The sequence below is a fragment of the Phytophthora infestans genome, genomic scaffold (assembly GCF_000142945.1).
Source record: "Phytophthora infestans T30-4 supercont1.3 genomic scaffold, whole genome shotgun sequence".
Taxonomy (NCBI): Eukaryota; Oomycota; class Peronosporomycetes; order Peronosporales; family Peronosporaceae; genus Phytophthora; species Phytophthora infestans.
Window position 1 is genome coordinate 4,722,531 of NW_003303756.1, and position 21,291 is coordinate 4,743,821.

The following is a 21,291-nucleotide window of genomic DNA, read 5'->3' on the forward strand; positions in this document are numbered from 1 at the left end:
TGTCTGCATCTTTTGGATCAACCACCGATGTCTTGTTCGTAAATTTGGCTGTGTACAAGACCGGGACAACTTCGTCGAAACCCGTGACTCCATTTAATCCAGTGCTGTTACTTGTCGCTTCCGTGGTCACCCCAGACTTGGCACGAACACTCGTTGGCGTATGTACAACGTTTACCGAACTCAGTAGTTCGTGTGTACGCGCTACCGAGGCTTCGTTTGCAATATTGCCCCGCCGTGAGCTGTCGTATAAGTATCCAAAGGTTCTTCGGAAGACTGACCCTCGGCCGAGTCCCCGGCTGTCACCCCAGACGCCAGACAGGCCTCCACTCGTTCACGTTCCTCCATGATCATTGCGCAGCGCTCTGCACATGTCAGACGATCACTAGAGTTCATTAGCGAGTCTTCAAGAGGCATTGTTAGCACCCCACTGGGTTCTGGATAGTCTGGTCGCTCGACTGCCGAAGACTGAGTTGCAAGCCATTTCTCGTAGATTCCGCACTCACGCTGAAACAACTCACGGTATCTGCAACCTTCGTAGGCCAGCACTTGCCAGTCTTGGTACTTCTTGGAATCCAGACGTACATAGCCGTCACCTCGCGGCAAATCCCCATCTGGAATCCACATCGCGATCGAGTCGTGCGCTGGTAGGTACACAGTTTGGTCAGACACATTGGTCAACCGAATGCTCTGAGGCTGTCCACGCCGAAACCTCGCTACTGACGGGATTAACTTGTTCGTTCGACGAACCCATAGTACGTGTTCCTCTAGCCCGACTTGACGCTTCGCTAGTCGATATTCTCGCCACTCGTGCGCTTGAATGTCCAAACGCTCGAGTGGCCCGGCGCTAACATGAGAGCCGTACTCTTCGCTGTCGATCATGTTCTTGGTCTTGATCAGTGGGATTTGAACTTCGTGCGGTAATTGCGCCGCGCCGTGAAACAGGTCCAACCGGATCCCAGCTGGTATTATAAAGTCGGCCCCGAGTACTACGTCGACGCCCGCACTTTGCGCCATTACCCACATCTCGAATTCGTACACCATCTCCCATCCAAGCGTAATCTTGACGCACGCTCGTCGCAGACACCTTGCCTTCATTAATTCCTTGAATGTCAGTGCGGCGTTCGTGATCGGATACATCTCGGAGTCGCAACTTCTTGGCAAAGGCGTCAGTGATCACACTAACGCTCGCTCATGTATTGAGGGGGATCCTCGTTCGCTGGTCGTTCACAGCGCCTTCCACCAGATCTCTCATTCTTATCCGTCGATCGTATTTCGTGGTCGACCACCACCCCTGTCTCTCGCCAGGGTTAAACTTCATCATCTTGGAGTGACCCTTGGGCTCGTCTCACGCTGCACTCGAAACCAAGCCGAACGAACCCTCGCTGGTGCCCTCATCAGCATCAGCACACTCAACTCTCTCTTCAACACCTCCACCGAGGATTCTACTCCTCTCCTCTTCATTTTCCGTCGCGCTCACACTTGTTACGGAATTATCAGGCCATTCACTCTGCCCCATGAAAGCAAAGATACACTCTGCTTCCATTGAAGGCTCACTTGACTGTGGAAGCCCGATAGAGACCAACCCAGTTGTAGTTGGCGGGCTGCCTAGTTTAAATGCCGTTCTTGAACGACGGCCTTGAGCTCTGGCGGGAGTTCCTCCTTCGTGCCATTAGTACGCACGAATTTGGCAAGGTCTTGGAAGTTGCGGAAAAGTTCGCATTGTCCAGCATCCTGGAGCTGCTTGCAGAACTTGCATCGCTTGTTACAGTAGTAGGCGGGGTGACTCATGCCACCGCACACCGCGCATGGTCCGTACTGTGGGCGTCGGTTGTCGCGGTTGAAGTCACGTCGACCGCGTTGGTCCTGATTGAACTCACGGTCACCACCTCGGCGATCTTGATTGAAGCCATTCTCGCGATCAGGCGTGTTTCAACGCGGTTGACGGTTGTCTGAACGTGCGTAGGTGCCTTCAGCAGCTGCACGGCGCTCATTCTTGTTAGCAGCGGCGAGGTATCAGTCATTTTCGTCCAATGCGAAATCACCATCCGTATTATCGGGCTGAAAGTCGTTGTACTCGTCTTGGACATCGCTGTAAGTGTTCGGATCTTCGTTTGAATACTCGGTGCCTCCCTGAGCAGCTTCACGCACGACCCTCTAGTTCAGCTAGTAGGTCATCCATTGTGGCTTCAATGAGCGTCACTCTTGGTTTGTTGCGGCTGTCATCGCGGCGACGGTCATCCCGCCGATTGTTGCGGGCGTACGCATCGTCGCGTCGCGCGTCACGATTCTTGGAGTATCGATACTCACTGTCGCGCTTGGCCATTCTCTTCTTGCCCTTGAGAACGTCTTCAATGATCTTATCGAGCTCGTGGATGTCGGCAACTCGAGCGTGGTAGAGACTCTCCGCCAACTTGTCATCATCGCATGTTGCAAGGAACTGCTGTACGTGTTCTTTAGCGTCGCGACCACTCTTCTCGAGGTGTAGACGGGCGGTCCGAGCGTGGACATTCAGCCTGTTTATGTAGTCGCACAGATGCTCGTTACGTTTCCGCTTTGCAGAGCAGTAACGTGACAGTGCCGTCCGCGTGAACTGTGAGCAGTAGTAGCGGATGAACGCATCGCTCAGCAGCTTCCACTTGCGCTTCGTCTTCTTCGGAAGTTGACAGAACCAATGAATGGCTCCGTCCCGGAGACTAAGCTCAAATGGAATGCACCATTTGTCGGCATCTGTGTGGGTTCCAGTCATCCCATAGACGAACCCACGGAGCCACTGCATACACAGTTCTCGCTCTTGTTGCGAGAGCCTGAGAACGGCGTGATGCGATCCAACGGTCGGTGCGATGCCATTTCAATCCTCGGTGTCGGGTCCACGTCGTTCAGCGTCGCCAGCTCATTCATCTGACGCATCAACTCGACTTGAGGGTCTTCCTCGTCAAATGTACGCACCAAAATGCCATCGTCACTGGACGAACCGTCGCTGTCGACTTGAAGACGTCCGGCACCACCTTTAAGAGCTCGTGCACCGCCTCGGCGACCGAACGAAACCTCGTTACCGGGGTAAACAAATGCACCAGCTCAGCTCCACCCTTGGTCGGAGGATTACGGTCGTGTCGTTGGGGTGTCTGTGGCAGTGGAATCGTGGACGGATCTTCATCTTGAACGATTGTTCGACTCACAGGCTGCTTTCCAGCGTTGATGCCAACACCGTCAAACGCCTTTCGAAGCTTCTTCTTCCATTTCTGAAGAGCAGCTCCGGCTTCATGTGGACTCCAATCTTGTAGCGACATCGTCGATGGGTACGTCTCGTTCTCAAAGCCCAGCGACAACAGTAGCGAAACTGAATCCTCGGCGACTTGGCTAGTCGACACCGAGTTGACTGGGTATTGAAGTTCCTGCGCAAGCGCAGGCCAGTCGGCCTTTCTCTTGGGGATGGGCTTGAACAGCTGTATCCACTCATCATTCTGCATCAGCGCTTGTACGCGGCCGGAAACGCGCTTAACCGGCTGGTGTATCACCGTTGATAGGTGGGCGAGGTGCCTTCAGCAGTGCTGAACGCTTTGCACGCGCTACCGAAGGCTTAGAACCCTCGGCCCCATCGTCATATTCTTCATAGGCCGGTTCCGGCCCCGCTACGTCATCCAGCTCGTCGGCGAGGCTCCTCGAAAGGGACTTGGTCGCCTTCCTCAGCCCTGTGACAGCGTGGCCCTCTCCGGTGTCGCTGCGCCTGGCTCTGGAGCCGGCGTCTTGTCTTCGTAATCTTCATAATCATGGACGTCAGGACCGCCGTCTGCTTCGTCGTCAAAGCTCACTGAAAGCTCGGTGGCGGCTGTAAAGCGTGCAGCCGTGCTTGAACTCTAATTGCGAGCCCCGCCAGACTTGGCAGGCGTAACTGGTACCGTTGGTTGTTCTTTCGTCATGTTTCTTGTTTTCGTTTTCTCGTTTTCCTCTCTTGGTAGCTCGTAAGCTGGAAGGCCATACAAAGAGTTCACAATGGTCACAATCTGTTCCCGGGTCGCGGCACCAGTTGTGGTGTTGGAAATCTCACGTGAACTCTAGCTACAAATGTAGTTAGGACGTTCCCACAACAATACGTCTACTAGGAAAGTAAACGATCGTTCGGGCGGACCTGAAGACCCCAGTTCTGCCCTTGCACCGGGACAAACTGGACCTTGTAAACTACTTATATAGGCCATCCAGTAAAAATAAGAACACGCTACTAGCACGAGCAAAGCTAGTATGTGCTTTAATTCCTCGTGGTCCCAGCAGCGGAAGGGTACCGGGCACGGGTAAGCCTTTTACGAGGTCACCGAGTGTTCAACACTCGGTTGGAAGAATAAAAGGGATGCAATATAAGCAATCCCAGTCGTGCAAATAGGCAACAATAAGCCGTCATGTAAAAACCTTCCGATAGTAATTGGCCAATACACAAAGCCTCTTGGCCTTGCCGGATGAACCCTCGCTACAGAGCTTCGAGTTCACCGACAGGCATAACACACTCAAACAAGCTTGACCAGACGCTTACCTTGAAGCCGGACGTCGCTCTGTGTGCTTGAGTGGAGATTCTGTTCTGTATCTATGCTTACCCTTTCGGGTCTATTCCTAATAAGAAGTCCTAATCAAGTACAAGTATCAAGTGAACAATGATCCGTTATGGATCTTCTTGCATGCCAAGCGTCGTCTGCACCGTCGCATGAGTATCTTTAACGGCTCGCGCCCTGTCCCAGACGGTGAACGTGTTTTCTAAGGGTCGCTGAGTCTTCCTCGAACTCATCCCAACTGCCACCGAGGGTTCGTACCGTAGATGGTCAGTTCTTGGCCACTGAATGCGAATCCGGCCAGTCCAATATTATTAATAAGGACAGCCTGGATTCAGTGACATATGGGCCGTATCCAGTATCCGTTGGGAGTTCGGTTGTGACGCCGTCGAGTCCCTTGCACCTTGGCGTCACCGTACATCACATGACCGAGGGTTCGTCGCTTGAACACATTGGGCGGTGTCACGTCTTTGTCGGCGGGTGGTTATCCGCAACTATGGAGAAATCACTACACCACATACAACTTGCATTTGCCAGCAACGCGGCATCCCCGCACTAAAGAATCAACATTTTTCTGAATTCGTCTAACAGGTTCCATTATCCGGGAGTACCCAGGATTGCAAGTGCAACAAATGGTTGAGCCGTGCTCCATATTCTTCCACCCACTGATAAACTTCGAGTCTCTCGGAGACTTCGAATCGCCTCATGCAACATCTCGCGCGTCCAGGGAGGGCAATATCTTCGTGTGAATGACTCCATTGCCGTCACTATTGTTTCCATAGATGGTTCCTCATCATACAAGATCTCGTCATATTGTTCGTTAAACTCGTCTAGAACATTACCGGAGAGAAGCTGAGTGATAACCTCGCGGAGGTCTCTAATCGAGTCCGCGCTTTCATCCAGCCCAAGGAAGCCGTACACCCGGTTCAGCCTCAACTGAAACTCCAACCCCGTTTTCCTCCCGCCACCACGAAACGGCTTCACCTCCATAGTTCCATTCACCCTTCCTTGTGACTTAAGCCTCACCGGCCGTTGCTCGTCTTGATCGCTCATGTTTATCTTCTTTTTTACACAGTTGAAATTTCAATTTGCTGTGTCACTGGTCCTTTCCGAGTGAAATCAAAGTGATCTTGTTATGGTTGTGAGCAACTTATCTTTTTATCGCTATTTCCACTCTGTTCTCCTCTAAACTGAATTCTTAAGACCTTGCCCTTTGCATTCTTCTGGAAAGTCCTAAGTAACTTTCCGTGCACGACCTGCAAACGTCAGCACCCATCAAGTCGGATAGCATCAACTTGGCACAGCAAGCTCGCTGTCGCTGTGAACAGGTATACAATTGCAGAGCGGGCATTACCGAATATGGACTTTCCTGTAATGCCACGTTGCTCCAAGGATATTAAGTACCTCATTTAGTCTTGAGTAGATAGAGCGTCCAAAAAGGTAAAACTCTGTAGCGGTGACCTATGATCGTGAGCCATTACGAGATTGATGCGCCATTAACCGTTTCCAACTCCCGAAATCCGGCAGGAAAACTCTGTCGACGATCCCCATCGGCGCTAGCGTATAAATACTCCACAAAGCGCGTTATAGCTCGTATATAGGTGTATTTAGGCCTCTCCGCCGTCGTATTATCTAAGCCATTTCCACTCGTGCATCAAGATTGTCCATCCTTGAAAGTCTGCCGAAGTGACCTCTCATGAAATAAAAAAATCGCTTTAGCCAATCAAGTACGTATCGTGCATTCTGCACGGCGAATTCCATCCACTTATACATGTAAGTTACATCCATGATGTAACGTCACTGTACGGTGTTAAACTCAACATAATAAACTGTTTTTTTAACTGCGTGTGGAGGTATTTTCTTGAGCGCACCAAGACAAAAATGGCAATTATCCCGAAGCTGGAACGAAGATGAAGCGAAACAAAGTTCCCTTGATTTATCGCGAGCCGATAAATCCTGAGAGCTAGATTCTCGAGGTTAAAATTGCTGATTTGAGAACGTGCTGAGAGGAGGGAACATGTGTGAAACGCCCGAACATTCTCGTTCGAGGCACGTTTCACGACCTTTTGATGGAACTTCTGCGAGCCCCAGAACGAGCATAAAAAATCTAAAATTGCAGCAGCTGTCAAACGAAGATAAATACCTGCTTCGGATGGAATTACAAGTGCATTCGAAAGCCTAGAATTTGGCGTTTTATGCTTCGGGTTGTTGCCCGCTGAGAGTCGTCCACTATTCGAAAAAATCGTCGCAGAATCTGATCTTTAATCAAACTTGATAATTGGTATATGAAAAGATCTGGTAAGTGAACCCGGCTAAAACTCTCCCTTGGGATTACCCTTGGTATTAGTCAAATTGCTGATTCTTGACGCGCGTAAGTTCTGTACAACTTTGTAATATAGAGTGATAAGAGGATAATTAGAGCGCTGGCTCCATTTATCCTCTTTTTACTAACTAATATATTCAACACCTATCAGCCCCTGTCTCTTCGTGACCTCAATACTTTTGACATGGACAGCAAAAGAAATAGTAGCATCGAAGGGAAGTATCCGTGTTCTCCCAGCGGCAGGCTTCCAGCCTTGGGAGGCAGGATTTTGTCTAAGACCATCAGCTTAACACAGCTCAGTAAGTATCCATGAAAAATTATGAGAAACAAAGTATGTCATTTCGTTTGGTTGCACTAAAGATTGCCAGTTTTATTCACTATCCGTAAGGTAGCTGGATGCATATTAAGCTGAGCAGCACTTGCGTGAGTCGTTGTCATTCAGTTTAATTGAACCAGTTGAAAAGGAAAATCAATCATAGGAGGTGACGAGAAAGCTGATGGAGTTCCTCACGAAGAGGAAGCTGTAGAAGGGGTAGGGGAGGTGGAAGTGGAGTAAATTCACTGGACAGAGATGCTAAAATGAATATTTGATGCAATGAATGTTATGGGTTATAGTTTTCGTAATGAGCAGGTATTGCCCCATTTTGAAAATTTCCGATGTCGAGGATTGTTTTGGCGACACAGACATTGTCGAGTTCGTTTAGTGACACTAAACGAGAATGGTGAGCAAAAATGCGTATTCCTTTTATTTTCATGAAGCTCACATTTTTTAACACTGATAAATATTCTAGACACATCTAGCAACCGCTTACGGCATAACTATTTTGAGTCTATTGCCTTCTTAGCATTCTATTGTTGCTACATTGATATTCTTTCGAGTGTTTCTTTGTAACAGGAGGTCAAAAAGTTCTGGACCAATTAAATAGAATAGAAACCTCAAAACCAAGATAACAAAACTACAAATCCAAATTATGCCAAAGATTAAACCGAACTAAAGCATAGTGATGTCGAAACAATTAATTACATATGCTGCAAAATTGTTACTTCAATTACTTCTCGGATCATGTGTATGTTTTCAGTCAAAACCCGGTACTAAAAGAAATGTAGATCCAATGCGTGAATGGGGGTATTCCACAAGTACGTTTTCCCGTCAAATACGAACATCAAAAGGGCAATGCGGAATCAATGCTAAAATTGAAGATTGCTAGTTTTCCACAGCAAAACAAACGTGTACGTTTTTCATCAAAAACGAACAGCAAAAAGCAATGTGGATCTGATGCTAAAATTGTGAATTGCTTGTTTCCGCAGCAAAACAGACATACACGTTTCCCGTCAAAATCAACGTAAAAAAACAAAAGTTAGTAAACCGAAGCACATGTATTGGTTATCGTAGATGTATTCGTAGCAAATAAAACCAACCCACCTTGCCACTACCCCTTAGCGACGGCCTTGTAGCTAGTCGTTTGAATCCATTGATTCTCCTTTAAAACGGCGACGTCGTTCGCTCAAATCTAAGGGCTTGCAACCTACCGGGTTCCAAGCCCAGTGTACACAGCTCGTCACGTCGCGAGAAACGCGCCAAGAAAGCTGTTGAAGACTCAAGTCTGCTGTTTTCTTGGACAGCGAAGGCATTACAAACGCTTTTAAGGCTGCGATTGACGCGCTGAAAGACATGTTTGATAGCTCCAGGCAACGACACCGATGTACCATTGATTGGGCCACCGTGCTACGCTGTGATGAGCGACATTTCTTAAGTGCAGCGTAGATTGTCGTCGAACTAGCTCGAATAGGCTGCTGCGAGCAGCATGGGATCAAACCCAAGAACGAATACAGTCAAAATCTGGATTTTGGTACTGATAGCTCGGGGTTCATCGTCCTCAGCGAGAAGCGCAACCGTCTGGCCAACAGCAGCGCAAACAGCTAGCATCACCTCCTCGGGTTCCTCCATTGAGTAAATTTTAGTCTTTCATCTCCAGGTAGCGTCTCCGTCTCCACCTCATATAGGTGGAGACAGAAATGTGGTTCCATCTCCAGTTGTGACGTTGTAGAAATCTCATTTTAGCCAATAAGTTTTCAGTTTATCGTATGCGATTTGGCCATCTCTATCTCCAGCAACGTAGTTCGTGTACACACTAATAATGCTACACCATTGCCCGACCTACTTCGCCATTTTATAAAGCAAAGGCGCCAAAAGTAACAGAAGTAACATTCATGCTTTTAAAAAAATATGAGATGTATTTTAATATTTAGTTTTTCGCACAATGTGGATTTAGTGTAACTCAAACGCTAGCCAGTAGCTCACTCTCACTCTCCAGTACAGCATCACCGCAGCATGCCAAAGGAGCCCAAGCACGGACTTGCTGCTCGCTCTCGAGTACTAAAGGCGCATAGAGAGGGGCGCGACTGGGGAATTGTCGCGGGATGCAACGACATCCCGCCCACTACTGCCCACAATATCGAGGCGCGCGGGACACCTGACGTAAGGAAGAGAGGCGGTGCTCGGGCGGCCTGCACGAAGTGCACACCCGAAATGGAGGATGCATTGGTGAAGTACCTGGAGGAGAACTGCCAGTATACACTCGCTCAGATGAGCGGCATGATACATTTTGACTTTGGCGTTAAGCTAAGCAAGTCTCTAATCAGTAAAAAGCTGTGTGATAAGCTTTACACTGTCAAACAGGTAAATGCATGTACATGTACTAAGGTTTCCTCACATTTAAACACATATACTGCACATTAACAACTGTATTTACGTGTATGATACCGTTATGCATTACAGGTCCGTATTGAGCCGGAAACGTGCAATTGTGTCGTGAACATTGAAAAGCGTAGGATATTCGCTGATGAACTGCTGAAGGAGGAGCGGAAAAGATCCTTTATTGTTTACTACGACGAGACCAACTACAGCTTGTACTGCAAGCGGTCTGAAGGACGTGCACTTGTGGGAGAGCGAGCTCCACCCTCGAAAGGCGCTAATCTGCATCTCCAATGCGCAGTTTCACCTGAAGTATGTTTGGTGCACTTCGCCATTCGGCGCGGGAGCATCAGGATGAAAAAAAACGCCGCGTTCGTGGACGCTGTCTACGAGCTGTGAATGTAACGGGGTTACATGGTGTGGAGCACACAGGGGTACGAAGTACCCGGAGAGTTAACAAACTCTCAGTACATAAGTTGGAGAGCTAACAAGGTCTCTCAGTACGTTGGCCGAAAGCCACACGTTATGCATTTGACTATGCTAGATAGTTAAACAGCTTGGCCGCAATAATAGTAAATAAAACACTTCCGGTTTTGAAGCATAAAGTTAAGGTATTAACTTTGAGCCCTGGTCTTGGGCTGTAAGTGTCCTTTGGATAAGGAACTTAATATTAGTGACTCTTTGAGTCGAACGTCTTCCTCTGACGCTAAAGCTACGGCAGCCCCGCTGCACTTGGTAGCACTTGTAGTCAATCCCGCTCCTGAGTCGGTTGACTATATCCTCTGCGAGGATGGAACACCCCGTGTTCGCGAATTTGCCCCCGGCGCAGCAGGACGCGCTTACTAAGCTTATGTCCTTGCTTGGCCCGGAGGGCGTGGCTCATCTTGCATCGCAAGGTCCAGAGGCGGTCACTGCCAGGCTGGAATCGTTCGCCCGCTACGAGAAGGCGCCCTAGGAGAAGATGAGCGCCGCAACGGCGGCGGCGTCGATGACGCGTGAAGAGTCTATGAGACTGAAACCGCTCATGGTGAGCGTAAAAACCTTCGAGGGGAAGGATGGAGAGAATCTCCTTCTCTGGACCCGTGAGGTCGAGATGGCCATGGGATCGGCCCTGCTCCAGTCTGAGCATCAGCGCGTGGCGCTGGCTATCTCCAGGCTTGGAGGTCGCGCTCGCGAATGGGCACTAACGTGCGGCACGTCTGTTGACGCTGCATCTCTCACTTGGGATCAGCTGAAGCAACAGCTTTCGCGCGTATTCGCGCCGCCCAATAAGGCGTACCGTATCCGGTCGAAGTTCCTTGCTACCCGCCAGGGTAAAAAGGATTTATTGGACTATGTCCAAGAGTTGAGAACTCTTATCGCCGGAATGGCGGCGGACCCTCTTCCTGAACTGGTCAGCGTGACCGTGTTCATGGAGGGACTTCGTGTGAGCGCAGCTCGAACGGAAGTGTTCCGTGTACACCCTAACTTTTTCGAAGAGGCGGTGGATGTGGCATTGAATGCCGAGCACAACTTCAGGTCGGCGCGACCTGGTTGGAGCGCTGGTAGCGCAAGCTCTTCGAGCGGTCCAGAGCCGATGGACCTCAGCTATGCTGAAGATGAAGAAGCGGAGCTTCTTGCTGCGGGGTAGCGCGCCGGCATCCGCCGATGCTATGTGTGCAATAGCACTAAGCACTTGAGGGCATATTGCCCTCTGCGCAAGAAGCGCGTGGCTCCGGCGAGCCAACCCTCCGGGTCATCGCCGGGAAACGGCAATTCCCAGTAGGCGCGGGGCGGACTACTGGGGAAGAACTGAGTTCTGTTGTGCCTCGAGGAGGTAGAGGGCAACGGGGCTCAGCCCCGAAGAGAGCTGAGCTCTCTTACGAAAAGAGTGTGTGCAAGCCGGGCTTGCTGGTCGTTCAAGCGAACGTGAAGGGCTTCTCAAAGCCATGGAGAGTCTTGATCGACTCGGGAGCCTCGGGCAACTACGCCCGTCGCTCCACCCTGGAAGGGAGTCAGCTGTATGCTGAGGCACTGGAAGTGCCAACGAGAGATACGATCTCTGTCCGTCTCGCGACGGGGACACTGGTAACTGTGTCGAAGGTCTCTGTCGACCTTGGAGTGAAGTTTGAGAGCTTCGATAGCGTGGAACGCTGTTTGGTCTTAGACCTGGATACGAGGTATGACCTCATCCTTGGCATGGCATGGCTGGAACGCCATGAGCCATAGATCGACTGGAAGTCGAAAACGCTGGGTGCGTCGCACCCTGCTCCTCGTGGAGCTTTGATGAGTCATGAACCCACCTCTGCTAGGAAGCAGAAGCGCTTTTGGCGCGAGCACGAGGCCGAGGCGGCCGTAGTGCTGGACATTGGTATGTCCGAAATTGTTAGCAACGAGGTTGCTGTTTGCCCTGAGGGCGTACGTGGTGCGGCACGTTATCCGCTGAGCGGTGCAGGTCAGGCCAATGACCAACTGCTGGGTCCTGGTAAGGACGAGCGCGGAGTGGCGCGTAATCCACTGAGAGGTACGAATCTGGTCGATGACCTACCGCTGCGTGACCCGAGGGTCGCGGTCGACTGCGAGTCGAGGCATCATGGGCGTGGCCCAGGAGATGCAGGTGAAGTGACACCTAGTTCACTGTGTGAAGATCAAGGGCCTCTTGGCTTTCAGCCGAGTGTCTTGCGAGACACTGTATCCTCTTCGAGGAGTGATGGTGCTGCTGCACCCGGTGGTGGTTACGGAGATGTCGCCACACCGCCCTCATCCGGCCGGGCTCGGTCGCGGAGGGAGAGGAGAAGAAGACGCAGGGCGTCTGTGACGTCTTCGACGTCGGACGACGTACGAGCGGTGATGCTCCACGTGATTGCTGTGAGCAGCTGTATACACTCTTTAACGGGGTGACGGGGGAGGTAGAAGGCGATATCAGCCTTGACACTCTGCCCGCTGCAGACGCTCTGCTAGAGCTGAACGAGATGTCCATTGCCGAGTTTGGCGAAGCGTTAAAGGCAGGCGAGCTAGCCGAGGTGGTCCTGCTGGGACCTGATGAGGAGTTGAACTCCTCATCCGTCGAGGACGACGCGGTCTTGGAGGACACCAAGAAGGCGCTGAGCGCAAGAAGTGGATCGGCGATCCTCAAAGATCCTTCGAATCCCTTCTACCCGGTGGTGAAGGAGTATGGAGACGTTGTCTCGAAAGACCCACCGACGGGCCTGCCTCCGGATCGAGGCGTGTGTCATGAGATTGACCTGGTTCCTGGAACCAAATACTGCGTAACAAGGCAATGGCCTTTGCCGAGAGAGCAGTGTGACGTCATTGACGCATTCTTCCGTGCGAAGCACGAGGCAGGGATGGTGCGTGAGAGTAAGTCTCCGCACTCGACACCCACGTTCTGTGTCAGAAAGCCGAACGGCAAGTGGCGCATTGTTCATGCTTTTAACAAGCTAAATGCGGCCACTATCCCGGCGCAAACGCCGATTCCTCGCAAGGATGTTCTGCAGAACAACATGGTAGGCTGTACGTTGTACAGCGCGTTCGACTTAGTCGATGGCTACTACCAATTGCTCATGAGAACGAGCGACATTCCGCTGACAGCGGTGAGTACTTCGAGCGGTATGCTCTGGGAGTGGCTGGTGATGCCTTAGGGGCTGTCGAACGCACCAGCAACGTTCAATCGTCTTGTGACGCAGTTGTTTAGGCCCCACCGGTCGTACGCTCAAACGTACTTTGACGATATATTCGTCCATAGTCGTGCTGAGCACGGAAAGTCAGACGTGGCAAACCACATTGACCACTTGCGAGCGGTGCTCGAGTGCATGCGCACTAATAAGTTGTATGCCAACTTGGATAAGTGCGTCTTTGGCGCGGAGGAAATACCTTTCCTCGGGTGCTTCATTGGGAAGCGTGGCTTAAGGGCAGATCCTGCCAAAGTCAAGGCCATCGTAGACTGGCCGGCTCCCAAGAACCAAAAGGACTTACGCAAGTGGCTAGGCTTAGCCAATTACTTGCACAAGTACAGCGCGAACTACGCGGAGATGGCTCGGCCATTATCAGATCTCCTTAAGAAGGACGCACCATGGTGCTGGAACGTCGAGCACGACGGAGCCTTTAAGGCTGTGAAGGAGAGCCTTCTCCAGGCTCCGATCCTTGCGCTACCGGACCCGGATAGTCCGTTTAGCGTCATCTGTGACGCCTCCGATTTTGCAATCGGTTGTGCTTTACTACAAGCAGACGCCGAAGGGCGTGAGCGCGTGATTGCGTTTGAGTTTCGCCAGCTCAAAGCTGCAGAGAAGAACTATCCAGTTCATGACAAAGAGCTACTTGCAATGAAGTATGCTCTAGTCAAATTCAGGGTACACCTGCTAGGCTCTAAGCCTTTTGTGATCTTTACTGATCATGCGTCGTTACGCACTGCGACACAGTCGCCTCATCTCTCTCAGAGAATGGCAAGATGGCTTTCCTTCTTTGCCGAATATAACTTCGAGGTGAAGTACAAGCCGGGGCGGCTTAATGTAGTGGCGGATGCGCTCTCGCGCAGGCCGGACTACGAGTTAGCTCATGTCACGACAGTGACGTCGTCAGTGCCTGACTTGATACGCGGAGCGTATGCACAAGACGACATGTCCGTAGCGCTGCTACGGGCTCTTGGGAGCGAAGAGTTTAAAGACTCTGACAAGGAATTGTCTGGGCGCTTACGCGCGAGGCTGCATCGATACTCACTCGATGGCGGCCTGCTGTACTACAGCACCGACTCTGAGGATAACCCTCGTGTAGTCGTTCCTCATGATGAGGATCTAAAGTATCGAATCCTCTATGAGGATCACGATACGCCCGTGGGCGGGTATTTAGGTCGGGAGAAGACCTATGGCTCGGTGAGCTCGATGTACTAGTGGCCCAAGATGTATAAGTGGGTCGGTACCTATGTACGCACGTGTGAGACGTGTCAACGGACAAAGTCCGCGCCGAGCACGGCAGCGCCATTGGCGAGCTTGCCTGTCCCCAAGGGATGCTGGCAGTCCATGAGTATGGACTTTGTGTTTGGCCTTCCCAAGGATAAGGATGGAAACACGGGTATAGTGGTCTTTGTAGACCGATTGAGCAAGATGGCTCATTTAGCGGCAGTGCCGGACACCATTGATGGTGAAGGTACAGCTTTGCTGTTTTTAGACCGAGTCTTTCGCCAACATGGCTTGCCTGAGGCAATTGTCTCGGATCGAGACCCGCACTTCACCGCTAAGCTCTGGACGTCCCTCTTCAGAGTGCTCGACACTCGTTTGGACATGTCCACAGCGGACCATCAGCAGACCGATGATCAAACCGAACGCGTGAATCGCGTTGTGGAGGATACTCTCCGACGCGTATGCGCTGAGGCGCCAAAACGCTGGAGCCAGATGCTCCCACTCGTTGAGGTCGCATTAAATAATGCAGTGCACGCCTCGACAGGCTACACTCCGTTCTATGTGAACGGCTTGGTTAACCCTCGCGTCCTACTGACGCCGCCACGCAGTGGCTCAAGGCTTGATGGGGGAGGGATAGCCGAGCGGCTAGCTGATGTCAGCCCTGTTGCGGTTCGCAAGCAAGTCGATGACTTTGTCTCTTTGAGACTGAGCGTAATGCGTCAAGTACGCGACGCTATGGCTGAAAGCCAAGACACGCAGAAGGAACATGCAGATGCCAAGGGCAGAAGCAATGTTGAGAGGTTTGAGGTCGGAGACCAAGTTTTATTAAACGCTAAAAACCTACCTACTCATGCAGTGTCTGCAGTTTTCAAAACGAAGTTAAGACCTCGTTTCATAGGACCGTTTAAGGTCGTGGCCAGGAAGGGCCTAGCGTATACGCTCAACCTCTCGAAGAAGATGCGCACGCATCCGGTCTTCTATGTTGGCTTGCTTAAGCCATATCAAGACCCTGCTCAGGTGAGCGCGGAGGCGTTGGCACCAACGGTGGCTGGGCCACGGACATCTGCAGGGCAGCAGGTGGTAGAGCCACGGGAGGCTGAGCGACAGCAAGTGGTGGATCCACAGATGGCTGATCAACAGCATGTGGCAGAGCCACAGGTCGCGGAGCAAAGTGCTCGAGATGCAGGAGCAAGGCAAGCTGAACGTTCAGCCGAGCGACTGGACGCTCAAGGTCCGAGACCTGGTTGTGAGTCAACAGTGGTGGCTCTAACCTATCCACAAGGTGGATCATCTCTTCGAGATCGACCGATGGGCGGTGAGCGTGAACGTTCGCGTCGTGGACGCCGGCGTCGTATGGACGCAGACGCCGTTCCGGCAAGTGCTGACTCTCCCCACGAGAGCCCAGCTGAGGCAAGGCCTCCTCCTGCTCTGCTCGATGAGCATGGTGAGCTCCACTTTCACGTGGAACGCCTTGTGGCGTGGCGTAGACGCCAGGGTCGTACCCAGTACTTGGTGAAGTGGAGGGGTTACCCTCACTCACAGAACTCATGGGAGTTTGAGGCTATCCTCCGGCAAGATTGCCCTGACGTCGTTGACGCTTACGACCGGGCACATCATGTGCCGAAGCGCCACCATGGCGTGCGACAGCGTCGCCAGGCGCTGGGCGCCTCCCACTAGAGTGGGGAGCGATCAGGTCAGTAGTTGAGCTCAGGCTCTGACCAGTGGCTGCAGCAGCCAGCTCGTACGTATGAGCGGTCATCGCAGCGGGAGCAGGAGGTGGAGAGACCTCGTAGTGCTGGGGACATGGTCCCGAAGGAAGCAGGTGCTTCGTGTTGTGCTGAACAAGGTTCAGGCACAAGCGTCTCGATAGACGTATATTTGTTTTGAAACAACTTGCTCGATGAGCGTGATCCAAATGTGGATGCGCTGTAACAGCGAAAGTGGTGTCCGGGACGGGGATCGAACCACTGGCCTTTGGCTTGACAGGCCGGAGCTCTACCATTGAGCTATAAGGGCGATGCCCGTACGTCAGTCCGAGAACGGACTACTCATGGTATGAGAGGGCTGCGCCCGGGTGGATTTGACCCACCGACCTGTGGCTTCCAAAGCCAGCGCTCGACCACTAAGCTGAAAGGGCGTTGCCCTTAAGCTTGTCCATTCAAGGACAACAGTTCATGGAACGAGAGGGCTGTGTCCTGGTGGGTTCGAACCACCGACCTGTGGCTTCCAAAGCCAACGCTCGACCACTGAGCTAAAAGGGGATTGCCCTTAAGCTTGTCCAAGCGTGGACAATCGTTCATGGAACGAGAGGGCTGTGCCCTGGTGGGTTCGAGCCACCGACTTGTGGCTCTCAAAGCCAACGCTCAACCATTGAGCTAAAAGGGTGTTGCCCCTAAGCTTGTCCAAGCGTGAACAATCGTTCATGGAACGAGAGGGCTGTGCCCTGGTGGGTTCGAACCACCGACCTATCGCTTGTGAAGCGAGTGTTCAACCGCTGAGCTGTTGTCGACGACTCGAATGAGTCAAGAGCATTGCTCTTAGCAGTTTGCAGCTCTTCGAGTAGGCGCGGAGCGCGAGCGTAGGTCTGAGACCGCTTGAGAGCAAGATGCGCGCTGCGCTTGGAACATTGGGCCGTGGGCCGACGACGAGAAGTTGGGCATCAACGATGCGTAGGCGTTTGTGAGCTCACTGAGCTGTACAACGCTGGTGTGAGGTGTAGTAACCTCCGCCGTCTTAACAAGACGTGACCTCGCTGAGGAGAGTTTCGAGAACGGAATGTTCTCATCTTAGTGGGGGAGAGTGTAACGGGGTTACATGGTGTGGAGCACACAGGGGTACGAAGTACCCGGAGAGTTAACAAACTCTCAGTACATAAGTTGGAGAGCTAACAAGGTCTCTCAGTACGTTGGCCGAAAGCCACACATTATGCATTTGATAAGGTTTAACTATGCTAGATAGTTAAACAGATACATTCACCCCTAGGCGGCTTGGCCGCAATAATAGTAAAAAAACACTTCCGGTTTTGAAGCATAAAGTTAAGGTATTAACTTTGAGCCCTGGTCTTGGGCTGTAAGTGTCCTTTGGATAAGGAACTTAATATTAGTGACTCTTTGAGTCGAACGTCTTCCTCTGACGCTAAAGCTACGGCAGCTCCGCTGCAGTGAAGGCCCATAATGTCTACCAAGAGCATTTCCAGGGAAAAAAACATTGTCATCGTAGTGGACAATGCCCCCGCCCACAGCCAGACAGAGGACCTCGTTCAAAAGCGAGATGACCTGATGTTTTTGCGGCTAGGCCCTTACTCGCCCATGTGTAACCCCATTGAAGGTACGTTTACATGACTATCGTTATTGTACTTCGTGTGACCACTTTCCTTTGTGTACTTTCAGGGTGCTTCAACGCTTTAAAGGTGCGTATCAAGGCATATCTTGCCCACAATCAACACGAAATGTTCGACGCTCCGTACGGACAGAAGGCAGAGATGCGAATGCGGCTTCTTGAAAAAGCAGCAGAGCGCTGTGTGTACTGCATGGACATGCGTCTGGTGAATACGATGGTTCGACACTGCGCAATCTCGGTCGCTGCCGCTACGCGTAGCGAGCCGATGAAGTACGGTACGTAGGCTCAAATTTTGCTGTGGACTACATCCAGATTGCTCTTCACTGTTTTTTTTCAAATACTAGCAGTAATAAAAAAAATAAAAACTCGTATTTACGGGACAACCCACTTTGCTTTACAATGGCGAAGTAGGTCGGGCAATGGTGTAGTAGTTGAACTTTTTTATACTACTGTAGTATTAAATTTAAAATATTTGAAACAATTTAAAAAACGGTTTTACTACATACCGGTAGTAGCTTCTCTTTTTTTCAGATTATTGGAAGACAATTTTGTTGTTGGTCTGTCTAGCAAACGCCGTGCTCACTGGCGGGCGCAGGTGTCGTGGGCGCAGGTGTGCTTGACGAAGAGGACCCAGTCGCTGAAACGGGGGCTGTTGTCGTCGCACCAGAGGACGCGTCGCGCTCCTCGCTAGCTCCAGTTTGGGTGGTGTCGTCCGATGATGGAGTGGATGGGGTCGTCGAGGGGGGCGAGGGCGTCGATGTGTCTGACGGCGGTGTTGTGGGGGTCGAAGGCAAAGACGGAGACGTAGTTGTCGGAGTCGGGGCAGACGTGGGGGCTGGTGGAGCAGGCGCCGGTTCTGGAGCCGGTGCAGGCGCCGGAGCTGGTGCCGGAGCTGGTGCCGGAGCTGGTGCAGGTGCAGGTGCAGGTGCAGGAGCTGGGACCGAAGACGAGTCACACACCTTGGCCTGACCAGAGCACGACTGCTGGTCGAGGCTGCACGAATCCAGATCCAACACGCAGAGCATCCAGCATGTAGTGGCGCTGTGCGTGCTCACTGTGCATGAACAACTCTTAGAGCAGTCAGCAGCATCGGTAGCATGATTGCGATTGCACACTACCGAGCATCCCTCGGATGGTGCTGTGGCACCCGACTTGACTGTACAAGCGTTGAAGCTGCACTCAGAGTCAGCAGATGCGAGCAGGTGGCGACCAGGAGCGCAGCCCAGCAACTGGTGGTCCGACTGATACCCCTGCTGCACGTACTGCGCCGTCGTGTTCGCGTGCACGCCGAAGTCCATTTGCTTCAGCATGCGCTGGTACGACGGCAGTAGCGTCATCTTGCCGAACCATGCGCGCAGCAAACGCTGCGTCTCCGTCGTCTTCACCTCGGGCATACGCATACCGTGCATCACGGCCGGGAGCTGCTCCGACGTGCCCACCCAGCGGTTGTAACCCGTGCCCACCATGAGTGTCACTTGGTCGGGTTTGAGAATTGGACGCACGCGCTGACCATCGCGGCGCTGGATGATGAGACCCGACTCCGAGTCGTCCGAACCGCCGGCCGAAACAGACTCGAGCGCACCGTTGGCGGCGTTGGTGTTCACCTTGTAGAAGGCGGGCGTGGCGAACACGATAAACATGCCGTCGTCCTCGTGCAACTCGAGCGGGAATTCGTCCTTGGAAGACGTCGACACCTTGGTGCCGGAGTCCGCGCTCATGAGTCTACGCTCATGCAGAGACGGTGTCTCGTACGCGTGGAAATGGTCTAGACGCACGGCATCCGTCATGAGCTTGCGACTCGAGACGGTCTGGCCGTAGCCGTCCTTCGTGGTGAAGCTGGTGGCATCGAGCGTCGTGGCAACATTCAGCACAACCAATTCCAGCAGTGAAGAGAACTCATCGTAGATGGTCTTGTAACCCGGACACGCGGCGTCTGTCGTGGTGGCAGTGGCGTTGGCATCCTGTCCGGACGGCGTACTGATGGTGTAGCGATTCGTACCGTCCGTGAGCGTCTTGGACAGCAGGAACTCAGCGTTGGCCTCTTGCGCGGACACGGCACAGGCAGCGGCCGAGTCGAGGTAGGAGCGACGCACTTGAGCATAGGACGGTACGTTGGTGAAGCTGATGATGCCGTCCTTCTTGAGTGCGGTGAGTACGTCGTTGGGCGTGTTTCCGGTCGAAAGCGTTTGGTAGTCGAAGTTGGGGACTTCGAATGCGGGCACTTGGTCGGCGAGGTTGGTGGGTACGGCGCTGGCCATGACCATGGTAGCAATTCCCAGGAGTATCTTGGAAACTCGGACCATTGTGTCGCACTGTGGATTTCAGATCTCGATTCGTGTGTGCGCTGCTAAGGTTAAAATTGGAAATGAACGGGACGGACTCTGAGTTTGGGAAAACGCCATGTTCATGAATCTGTGTTTATCCGAAGAGGTCAGCTATCATTGCTGCAAAATCAACTTGCCAAGATGTCACCGAGATACCCACGTGAATTTCACGTGGGAACGGTGAATGGACCTGACTGCATGGATACGAGTCCAAAGCTTCCCGTGACTGAACACGTTGGAAGTGTGGCACAGCCTATTGTTGACTGGGGTTTCCGCACTTGTAAATTGTACGGTACTAAGTACTTGAATTGAAGTACACTGTACTTCTTTTGATAAGAATTTTTTTGAAACCTGTCACAGGTTTCAAAAAAATTCTTGTCGTAGGCCCAACTCACACAGATTACCTGTGTGAGTTGAGCCTACGACAAGACAAAAGACGCATTCCCTCGAACAGGTGGTTGCGCGAATTTTACTTCTCATAAAAATATTAATATATAAAAACATATAAGATACGACATGTAACACTTGTTTTGTAATCAATTAAAAACATCACAAATTAAAATACATGCTCTGTAACTGTGAGATGGGTACGGCTTGCACATCTACAATTGTCGATTTGGTGCTGCTCCACATGAATTTAAGGTAAGTTTTACTTGATTAAGTATGACATGCTGACATGAAGAGTGACACGAATCGAAGGGAGGTGTCGCTATGCATGCAGCACGTATTGCAAACGGGCAGATGGCGAACTGGTCCTGCTGCAGCAGTCGGTAGCCTACATTGTAGGCTATACTGTGTACAGTATGCATGTATTGATAGGGGCTAGTATAGCAGGTTTGGCAACCTGCGGTTGCACACGGAGGGAGGTACTGTACTTAGCATTAATATCTTACCTCCCATTACAATGTTGTTTACCACATCTTATGCTGTCCGCAAATTGGGACTCAATGGGTTCCGATGGGACTCTCCCATCGGCTGCCTATTAATAGCTCAGCTGAAGAACTCAGGGCTGAATCAGCAGCTGGTACAACCACTGGCTGTCAACAAGCAAGCCTGTACTGTACATGTAGTAATTGTGAGCGTGTACAGTATTATAATAGTCGGCGACTACACCGTACACAGTGTACGGTACACTTCCATCATGGAAGTTCCATGTACTTGCTCACCGCTTGGCAAGCAAGGTACAGTAGCCGAAAATTTT

The 21,291-nt window shown here is 51.7% G+C and overlaps 1 protein-coding gene across 1 annotated transcript; it reads right to left on the bottom strand.

Annotated features, from left to right (window-relative positions):
* Positions 1-18,329: 18,329 nt before the first annotated feature.
* Positions 18,330-20,069, bottom strand: PITG_02909 (carbohydrate-binding protein, putative; the record flags this gene model as incomplete). Its single annotated transcript, XM_002907724.1, has 1 exon — positions 18,330-20,069. The coding sequence occupies one exon, from the start codon at positions 20,067-20,069 to the stop codon at positions 18,330-18,332; it is 1,740 nt and encodes a 579-aa protein (XP_002907770.1).
* Between the last annotated feature and the right edge of the window lie 1,222 nt (positions 20,070-21,291).